At 43.0% G+C, this 10,686-nt stretch overlaps 1 protein-coding gene across 1 annotated transcript; it reads right to left on the reverse strand.

The window, feature by feature from the left end:
- Window positions 1-283: 283 nt before the first annotated feature.
- slc52a2 (solute carrier family 52 member 2) lies at window positions 284-10,646 on the reverse strand. The gene is made up of 4 exons (XM_047384087.1): window positions 10,398-10,646; window positions 8,589-9,444; window positions 8,146-8,269; window positions 284-3,231 (listed from the first exon to the last, which is right to left on the reverse strand). Exons 1-4 carry the CDS (start codon window positions 10,525-10,527, stop codon window positions 3,019-3,021), a joined length of 1,323 nt encoding a protein of 440 aa, XP_047240043.1. The 5' UTR covers window positions 10,528-10,646; the 3' UTR covers window positions 284-3,018.
- Window positions 10,647-10,686: the final 40 nt, after the last annotated feature.

Genomic DNA, 10,686 nt, shown 5'->3' on the forward strand with positions numbered 1-10,686 from the left:
AAGCAGAAAGCTAACAAGTCCAGAAGGAAAACCCAGACACCTCTGTCCTAACAGCACAGCTCCTCTAGAGGTTGTCGAAGGTTCTCCCAAACCAGAAAGAAGTTCTGGGTCTCCTCAGAGCCTTCTCTAAGCGGGACGTGTGTAGTCCACAGCTACTGCTCCACATAGGGCCTCCTGTGGTCCAGGTCTGCAGGTGAGGGCGGGGCCTACAGACCTCATTGATCGGGTTTTATTCTGCAGATAATACACCAGTGATGGAGAAAAACGTCCAGCAACCTTCATGTTTCATTAGAGCCCTCAGGACACCTTTATTGTTCATCACTTATATCTTCACAATTCATTGCAAGTACATGTTATACGTTACACATAATAACACTAACGATAGATCCAGAAGACCTTCAAAAAAATCATCAAATCTACCCAAAATCATCTCATCAGGCTGAATTCAAATAAAATGTTCCTTCATCTGTAGAGTTCTGGTGCTGCTCGGCTAATAAAGCACCAGGACAAGGCACAAGTTCACATCCTGGATACAGAACTCCAGAACCATTTGTTGTTGTATCAGGGTCCGTTTACATGCTGGGTGGACATATTAAACATCTGCAACAGCTGGAGTTCCCAGATGTCCCCTTTGTTCAGACACTCGGGTTCAACATTTTCATTTGGGTCCAGAAATAAAGCTATTAAAAATAAACACTGATCTGGAGACAGTGTGAAGTCTCTGCTGATCAGTGATGAACCGTTAAAGGTTCCTGAACCTCAGCTGCAAGGACCAGGAACCACAGTGGAACCTCCTGAATATGAAGGCAGAGCAGCAGACAGTAGAGGTGCTCACTTCCAGAAACACCGACCACATTTTTTGGATCGTGTGCAAACATGTAGCACGACTCTGTACAGTTTTATGAGACTTTTCCTGACAGGCAGCAGGAAGTATCAAGGAACTGATTCTGTTTGCAGACGGTGATGCAATGTCTGCCAGTGCGTCCAAGCAGGTCTATGGAAAGCCAGGAATGCCACAATTTCTCGTTGCTGTGTCAGCAGAATATGCTAGGATGGAGAACACATCTTGATGTCGTTCCTTACGTCACAATGGAAACACCTCAACCATCTCCCTGATGGTTGAGGTGTATTTGGAGGTTCTACTGTAAATATCTAGACCTTTTAGGTTACCTGAATTACCCTCTGAATTAGAACGTCTTCAAGCATGGCACTAAAGATCTGTAAATAAAAAACTGCAGCAGGACTAATTTTATGGTAATTAAAAAAATCCTCAAGGCTGAAAGTACAGATAATGAAAGAGAAGCTGGTCCTGGTAACTAACTCATAAAACCAGATCCTACAGAACGAGGATCAAACAGAGGGGGTAAAAACCATGTAGAGCCGTTGAAGTTTGTGCATTTAGATGTTAAACCTGGGCCGGTCCTCCCCAGAGACAGACAAAATAAATAAAGTAACCATTTCACAACGAGAAAAAGCCAGTTCAGTGGGAAAACTGATCGGTGAAGGTCTGTTTGGTTTAGTGAGAACATGTGGAGGGCCCAGTTAGCCCATTGTTACCGTCCATTATAAAACCATTAAAAGGTTCTTGTTCTTTATATAAATCACTTTATCTAAAGTTTACATCAATGTGAGTAATATTCATATTGCAAAGGACTGGAGCGCAGTAACTGCTGGATAAGTAGTAGCAGTAAGTGTTCATGCTAATATCATATTTAGAGTCCCATGGCAGCAGAAGTCCACACTGGACACAGATGACTTCGCCCAAAATGCTGAAGGTCAGCGTGATGGAAGGTCAGACCAGGAATACGCAGATATCAGACCTGACATAATTTCCAATATCAAGCAGCTCTAATTTTAACCACATTCCTAATAAAAACTTGAGCCAGCTTGTTAAATATAATGCCGACAATGATTCCTGCAGGACTGATGTATCACCTACAACATCTGCTGTAAATTATCAGCAAGCAGACCAACTTAATGCCTGGATAATAGCTGCGAATATGCACAGGTCTGATCGACAAATGCTAACACATTAATACCATTAACACCAGTCTGTTATCTGGACATCCACAGCAGCATCCATCATGATCATACATCTAAATCATTCAGGTTGGTCCTAATCTGTCAGAAGTTCTCCATCCTGTTTACAAATACCAGCTGTGCCTCCTGTGATGTCATCAACCAAAATACAAAACTAAATTAGCTGGTTTCTTTCTGAAGTGCATTTTTTACAAACTTTATTCATGAAATTCTGCAGGGAAATCCATCTTTCATTAGCAGACTTTATTTTTACTGTTCCACAGGTCTGATGTTTTTTCCCTAAAGAGCGACAAGATGATGTCAGAACTTCACATTCAGACTGAAGTAGACCCTCGGAGTCATTAAGGCAGAATGAAAACAGTCACAGCAAGTTTGAGTTGTCTAGTCAGCTAATTTTCTGTTGCTTTTATACTGAACTGTGGTGTTTTAGAGTTCTGACTCAGTTCTGGTGAACATGCATGTGACATCTGCTGCTTCTGCCTGTCAGCAGACCACAGATGAGCTGAATGAAGAAGTGAACCTCAGCTGTCGGTCCGGCCAAACAGCTGAGCTGCATCATCGTATCCCAGAAGGGAAAACAAAATTCCCAAAACATAAAACTGATTTTAGCTAAATTTTCAAACAGAAGGAAAACTGAACGGTTTTCCGGGGATACAGAAAGACTCTCGGCATGAAATCAAGGAACGTTGCGGCTCCTACACTATGGCTGTCTGTGGGGGGGTGAGACGGTGTTGGTTCCTCAGGAGAAAGGATCAGGAGCAACGTGTGGATGAAGGAGTTAGTGATGATGAAGAGCTTCCATGTGGTCTCCATCAGCAGCTTTCTGCTTCTGAAAACCTTCAGCTGAATGGATTGACCATAAAACACCAAACATGTTTGTGCTTTCAGTCCATAAGTCCAGGAATGTTCATGTTTTCACCTCCGCTCTGGGTGGACCTCATGTCCCAGGAGGAGGAAAAGAAGAAGAAGAACCTGCAGTTAGCAGGAGTCCAGGATCACACAGTCCTGGGCTCTGACGAACACCTGATAGACGTTCACCAGCGGGAACATGGTGAGCGCTCCGATCAGGGAGCCTGCCTGGATGGAGATGCCGCACCACAGCAGCGCAGCGTGACCCGCTTCGTGAAGCAGAGTTCCGATCACCACCTTCAGATAGGAGAAGAGGCCGGTGAAGACAATCCAGGAGATGACCTGCAGGGGGCGCACACAGGCAGCTGGATGAGTGAAACAGCAGGAGACAGAAGCTTAGAACTGGAAGTTCATCCATACTGGTGTTTGCTCTGGAGATGCCACTAGCAGCTCTTTTTTTCAATTAATCTGTTTGCTAATTTTTAATTATTCTAAAATATCATTTTCTCCCAAAATAAAACCATTTTATTCATCATTATCAGCTGCGCCTGTAATACACCAGACTTCTTATGTTACTGGTGTAAACCAGTGGTCCTGAGTATGGGGTAAGAACGCTGTCAAAAACAATGTGTATGTAAAGACGGAAATGTGTGCATATTAGTCAATAGTTGTGCATAAGTAAAATCTAAAAGAGGTATTGTATATTTTCTCTATAATTGAAAATAAAATGTTACAGCTTCAAGAAATTACAAACACAAAGTTCAAGTTTACAGTTGTGTTTTATTCTTTATGAATACAATATGCTATAACAGTTTGTGAATACGATTTATTTTCTTTGAGAATACGAATTTAAATCAGCGACTTAGTGTCACGTGATCTTAGGCTCAGGATATAGTGGGTGGAGTTATACAATGATGTACAGTAGGTGGCGCTATGCACCTCTGAATTTGTTGCGAACCGCTCAGCGACACACCCGCTGAGAAGCCAACTCTGGTAATTGGCAGCTTCATAGTCAGAAACGTGGCACTAGAGACACCAGCGACCATAGTCAAATGTCTGCCAGGATTCAGACCAGGTTTTCTCCAAAATGTTCACCAGTTATCAATGTAACCCACATTGTTTTCTAGACACCATCTAGACAGCCAGCGGTTGAATGACAGCATGCGGCTAAACATGTCATCACTGGTCAGATCAGGAAGGGGACCAGAGAAAATGACGGAGTCCGACATTGTTTTGGCAAACTTACACACTGAAGCAACACTAACTTTGGTGACCTCCGATTGACGTAACCGGGTGTCATTACCGCCAGCGTGAATAACAATCTTACTGTATTTACGATGATCCTTAGCCAACAGTTTCAGGTATGATTTGATGTCGCCCGTTCTGGCCCCTGGCAGACATTTGACTATGGTCGCTGGTGTCTCTAGTGCCACGTTTCTGACTGGAGCTGCCAATTACCAGAGTTGGCTTCTCAGCGGGTGTGTCGCTGAGCGGGGAAAATCTGTTAGAAACGCAGACGGGTTGGTGGTGACCTGTGGGCTGGGATCTAGGACTATGCTTTCTATGTACCGTCATCCAGCCGATCTGAGGCCCCGGCTGCCCGGGCTCTGCTGGAGGACAGCTACGGGGAGCTACTCTCAGTGGCTCCGCGCTGGTTAAGGGGCCTCGGCTATCTGCTGGTTTTTCAACAGCGCGGAGCCGGGCCTCCAATTCCGACACCCTCGCCTCCAAAGCTACAAAAATGCTACATTTATTACACGTCCCATTATCACTAAAGGAGGCAAAGGAGTAACTGAACATCTGACACAGAGAGCAGGAGAGAGAAGAAGACTCAGAGAAACAGTAGAACGGGTAGCCATGGTGGAGCTAAAGCTAAGCTAGCGACCCCTTATCACTACTAGAAAAACCGTGTAAAACACGGAGAGTCCCCAAACGTTAAAAGTAGCAACAGAAAGTAAGTATTTTAACGTGCTTATGTATTAGAACAAGTAAGAGATATCACAGTAGAGAGAAATCAGATCAAACGAGAGAGCTTCACACACCAAACAATTCACCGAGTGCAACAGTGAGAACAGGAAGTGACGTTACCCAGAGCAACAGAGCATCCTCCTTCAGTGTTTCCAAGCATTGATTTCTTCTAAGCATTTACCCAGCGCTTAAATGGGTTCATAGTCACCTGGTGACATCGTAACGTATAGCTGTGTGTCGTCTGCATAGTTATGATAACTTACGTTGTTGTTTATTAAAATCTGAGTTAGGGGGAGCATGGAGATATTGAATAGGAGGGGCCCTAAGATGGATCCTTGGGGAACGCCACATGTGATTTTTGTGTCTCTGACGTAAAGTTACCTACTGACACAAAAAAGTCCCTGTCCTTCAAGTAGGATTTAAACCAGTTGAGTGCTGTACCAGAAAGGCCGACCCAGTTTTCCAGGTACTCTAATAAAATGGAGTGATCAACAGTGTTGAATGCTGCACTAAGGTCCAATAATACCAGCACCGTGGTTCTTCCACAGTCTGCATTTATACGGATGTCATTGAACACCTTGACAAGAGCAGTCTCTGTACTGTGGTGAGCAGGAAGCCTGACTGGAAGACACCGAAGCGGTTGGTCGTTGTTAGGAAGTTGTTTAGCTGCTGAAACACAGCTTTTTCAATAATCTGCAAAATATATCTATTGAGGAGCAGCATGAAAAAAAAAACAATGTAATTCTAATACCTTTCTATATGTGTTAAAATGTGGTGCTTTGACAAAGTTACGTTCCACATCTACAGCTATAAAGATTCTCAAAGCATTTGTTATGGTTTGGTTTGGTTTGGTTTGGTTTGGTTTGGTTTGGTTTGGTTTGGTATGGTCTGAATTGTTAGCAAAGGACTACTTGAATGCCACAAGCAGCTGGATTTGTGCTTAAATTAGTTTTTTTCTTTATACCAGTTACATTTAGTCGAGTTATACCAGTTCAAGGGGGGAAATTAAGTTCAACGTAGAGCCAGCTACTCACCTTATCTTTGTTCAACAATGCCGGTCTCAACTTTAATTAAACCACCTTTCTTTCTACAATATTGTGTATGGCTGAAAAACAATCAATCAACAAACAGCAGACTAATGATTGTGGGAGGTCCTCGAGTTCTGGTTTGTATGTATTATTCATGCTCTTTGGTTTTGCTTCATGCGTTTAGGTTTTAAAGTTGTATAAGAGAGTTCCACACTCTTCTTTTGCTTATTACATCTAATGACCAAAAATAAGAAAAAAAAAAAAAAAAAGTACACAGCTTTACAACTGTTACAACTCCAGGTACAATTATACTTGAGTATTTAGGTTCTAATACTTTGTAACACTTGGCATTTACATGCCTATTCCTCTCATTTTCACAACGGTACTGTTATCTGTTTACAAAGATTTAAACATGCTTGATTTGCTGTCAGAGTTCGTACTTGAAATTAGAAAAAAAAGGAACTTATATTAAACTAATCTATTAAACTTATAGAGCTGACAGGAAAGTCGCAAATATTACCGAACTTCAGGAGAGTTGAATGTAGCGGTGTCAACACGCAGTATGCTGCTTGTAAAACGTGTTTAGTCGTAATCAAGTACACCAGTGATTAAGGCACACTCGTTAGGCAGATTCTGGATTGAATCAGCCCTGAATCTCTTCATTCGTCAAACGAAAGTACCATCACATGTCAAGTCTCATCTGACCAACAAAATTGCTCGCATGTGCACTAAAGATTTAAGAGCCTTTAATTACTTTGACTACAGTTGGTGTGAAGACTGTCTGAGACAATATGCAAGAAACAGCTGTGGATGTCTGGCTTAATTCAATAAACAGTGACATGTCTGAGTACTTTTCAACTTTTTTTTTTTTTTCAGTTTCTTGTGACGTTTAACATAGACCACACCTACAGGATACAACCTCCGCCACCTACGTGGTATGAGAAGAAGACTTTGAATCAGAAGGACGAGGCAGCAGTTACAGGATGACTGTTTTCTCTAAATCCTCAATAACTATTGCTCTAAGATGAAAAAAGAAAAGCTTAAGGTAACTAAAATTATCATCCATTTTACCAAATGAAGTCTCTCATGATTCCAAACAAAATCTTTTAGCTGTAGAATCTATTTCTAATTTGGAAACATCATACTGAGAACTCATAAATAGATAATTCCATGTTTGGCATACTTTTTAACAATTGTTTTTTTCAGTTCATTTATTTCTCTGTTTTTAGATCATTTCTACAAGTTACTGGTGCAGATTAGATTACTCAAACATTTGAGCAGAGGAAGAAAGGTCCTGTATCTACTTTTTGTCTCCTTGTTTTTTAGATGTAAAAACATCCATCTAAATAACCCCTGTGTTAATACAAAATGAATTTACAATTCTGTCAGGTTCTCTCTTTTTATCAGAATTTCGTGTGATGTCCCTGCATTAACTTGAGTGACCTTTTAAAGTGGATAAACTACATGTTTTGTTTTTAGATGTAAAAAACATCTAAAAACATACAATTAGAAAGATTCACTTCCTTGTATTGACGACATCCGGTTAATGACGATATCCGCCTAATGACAACATCCGGTTAATGACAACATCCGGTTAATGACGACATGCGGTTAATGACGACATACGGTTAATGACGACATCCGGTTAATGACGATATCCGCCTAATGACAACATCCGGTTAATGACAACATCCGGTTAATGACGACATACGGTTAATGACGACATACGGTTAATGACGACATCCGGTTAATGACGACATCCGGTTAATGACGACATACGGTTAATGACGACATACGGTTAATGACGACATACGGTTAATGACGACATCCGGTTAATGACGACATCCGGTTAATGACGACATCCGGTTAATGACGACATCCGGTTAATGACGACATACGGTTAATGACGACATCCGGTTAATGACGACATCCGGTTAATGACGACATCCGGTTAATGACGACATACGGTTAATGACGACATACGGTTAATGACGACATCCGGTTAATGACGACATCCGGTTAATGACGACATCCGGTTAATGACGACATACGGTTAATGACGATATCCGGCTAATGACAACATCCGGTTAATGACGATATCCGGTTACGTCACCGGAAGGCCCGCCACCGGAAGTCCTGCCCACCTGTAAAAATTTTCACACCTCGTTTGATTGAAGGATGTACATTTAGTCTCTCTGCTTCTCAGAAAAGCCACATCAGAAAGAAGAGAAGAAGTCATGAGAAGCTCATTTCCACTCACCACTATAGCTTTTCCAGCGAGGCTTCCCTGGAGCGGCGGACATGGGCTGAGTGCCGCCAACGCCAAGAGATACGCAGCAAACACGCCTGCAACCACAGACACTGAACCCAAACCTATAGAGGACCTGAAACAAAGAACACAGAAGAGAAGGTCAAAGGCCAAGCACTTTGCTAAAGTCCTGATCATTCCTTATTTTTGGTGCCATTCTGTTTAAGGGTTGTCCAGGTTTTTGAAGGTTATACAGTACTTCTTTGGCCCCTGGCTGCTTTTTAACCATTTTCAGTCCATTCTTAAACCCATCATGTGTATCTTTTTTCAAATTCTGGGCATTTGGACTCATGGAGGTGAGAAGAACAAGTTTTAGGACCAATGAAAACAGGACTTATCAGCTAAAAAATAATCTAACAAACCAGAAATGCTGTTTTGAGTCTTCAGAGTCTCACCTGAGCACGAAAAACATGGCCAGGAAACAAGCCAGAGGGTTGGCGATATTCCCGAGGACCACAGAGAGGTGAAAGGTCATGTTGCTGTATGGTAAACAGGAGAAGCTCTGCACAGATGGAAGGACTCCGTTGGTGAGGGCGTTGGAGATGGCAAGCAGCGCCAGGAGATAGATGTTTCGCGACGTCCAAAATGTCTGAGCAGGCAGCTCTTTCACCATGTGGACCTGCTCTTCAGACACCAATGTTCCTCCGTTGTACAGCCGGTGCGTCTCCTCCCTGTTCTTTGAAGCCTCGGCGCTGTCGGACTCTCTGGGCGATCTGTCCTGCTGGGATTCAATCTGTCTTCGTGATAAAGCCACGAAGCTCAAAGCTGAGATGATCAGCATTACAAACAGGAACCAGAAAAAATTCTGGGCGGGAAATCTCTCCTCCAAATACTCCGCCTTCACTGTGCCATTCTCAGTTTTACACTCCAGCTTGCTGACGCCCTGCCCCAACGCCACAATACAGGGGAACAAGGCGCTCAAGCCCTGACCGATGAAGAACGTCCGGATATACTCAGGAGGATACCGGAACATGAATGGCAGGAAGGTGACGGTGGAAGTACAGCAGACCAACGCTAGGACAAAGCTGAGGAGAAGGAAGGGAAGTGACCTCTCTGTTCCTGCCATCGTTACCGTGTGGGACCAGAAAATGGCCAAGAACAACGACGCCACCACCGCCAGCGCCTGGATGCAGTATATGGCGACACGTTCGTTCAGACGACCCGGAGCACAGTGGTGCGTCACTGTCACTGCAATTGGACCCAAATTCCCAAAGGCGATAAGCACTGAGAGGTAGGCAGGAAGGTTCCAGCCTGAAACAGGAGAAGAACCAGATCAGCTGGTCCGTAACATTTCCCTGTTCTCTTGTCAGAACCACAGCTGAGGGATGTTTCAGTTTGGATCATTTATTCTATTTAAACCGTTTCTTTCAAGCTGAATTTTCTGTTCATGTAAAACATTTGTACACCTCAGCAGTTTTCCAACCATTCTGTAAAGTGTATGTTTAAAATTTCAATAAAACTTTTTTAAAGGACAAAAAGGAAAACAAAAACATGAAAACTCTTTCTTTGAAGCTCTTCAACGTGTTCCTGATCCGTATTTCTTCAACACCCCAGCTGTGGTTTTCCAAAAATCATGCAGCCCTAGTCCTAATCCACTGGAAGAATATCTGAAACAGAAAATCAGTCAAAGAAAACCAGATACTGGTATCAGCCATAAGAAACACGTTCAGTGTTTTAGAACTTGTTTCCATATAAAATAGGAAGTCGGGTCAGTCAGTCATTTTCTATCGCTTCTTCCATAGTGGGTCACTGGGAAGCTGGTGCCTATCTCCAGCAGTCTATGGGCGAGAAGCCGGGTTCACCCTGGACAGGTCACCAGTCCATCACAGGATGTCGGGACAACTATTTTCTATTAAGCATTAATATTTGAAGATTGTTAAAATGCTTAGCTGCTTGGAGGAAGACAGAAAGAAATGAGGAGCGGATTGAAAACAAATATTTATTAATATGGTCCTAAGGGTATAATAAAGTAGAAATAACCAGACAGATGGTGCCATAATGAGTTTCTGGAGCTATAACCACAGTTAATCAAGAGGTCCGTTTATGAGCGGTTCTGAAGTCAGAATTTATGGATCTTAACGCTGAAACTGGCTGCAGCTCTAATTGTAAAGCTATTTCCTGTGTATATGTTCTAAAAAATAAGTGGACAGTAAACAGAACCAGGTCAGGCTGAGGGGATTTCCTCCGGAAAGATGAGCGCTGACCTTCGGGAAGCTCTCGGACCACCACAGGCAGCTCGACCCACAGACCGTTGACGGAAACCCAGGAACCCATGGCGAACATAGCCATCAGTCCGTGGGTCACCGCGGCACCGTTCCACCAGCTGCCCGACATGGTTCCGCTCGGTTCGGCCCTGAAACTAAGTGGATCTTTAGAGCTAATATGGGTTCGGAAGCTCCCCTGTAGCAACGAGGACTATTACGCAAAAATCCCGCCCCTTCAGCTGCCTTCACGGACACTCGTAAATTTTAAAGTTAGGATGAGAATATCCAA

The sequence above is a fragment of the Girardinichthys multiradiatus genome, chromosome 13 (assembly GCF_021462225.1).
Source record: "Girardinichthys multiradiatus isolate DD_20200921_A chromosome 13, DD_fGirMul_XY1, whole genome shotgun sequence".
Lineage (NCBI taxonomy): Eukaryota > Metazoa > Chordata > Actinopteri > Cyprinodontiformes > Goodeidae > Girardinichthys > Girardinichthys multiradiatus.

Coding starts and splice junctions, on each gene's coding strand:
- slc52a2 (XM_047384087.1), bottom strand. CDS start 10,527: ATGTCGGGCAGCTGGTGGAACGGTGCCGCGGTGACCCACGGACTGATG. Junction 9,445..10,397: donor GGTCCGAGAGCTTCCCGAAG/GTCAGCGCTCAT, acceptor CTCCTGTTTCAG/GCTGGAACCTTCCTGCCTAC. Junction 8,270..8,588: donor GCCATGTTTTTCGTGCTCAG/GTGAGACTCTGA, acceptor TCTTTGTTTCAG/GTCCTCTATAGGTTTGGGTT.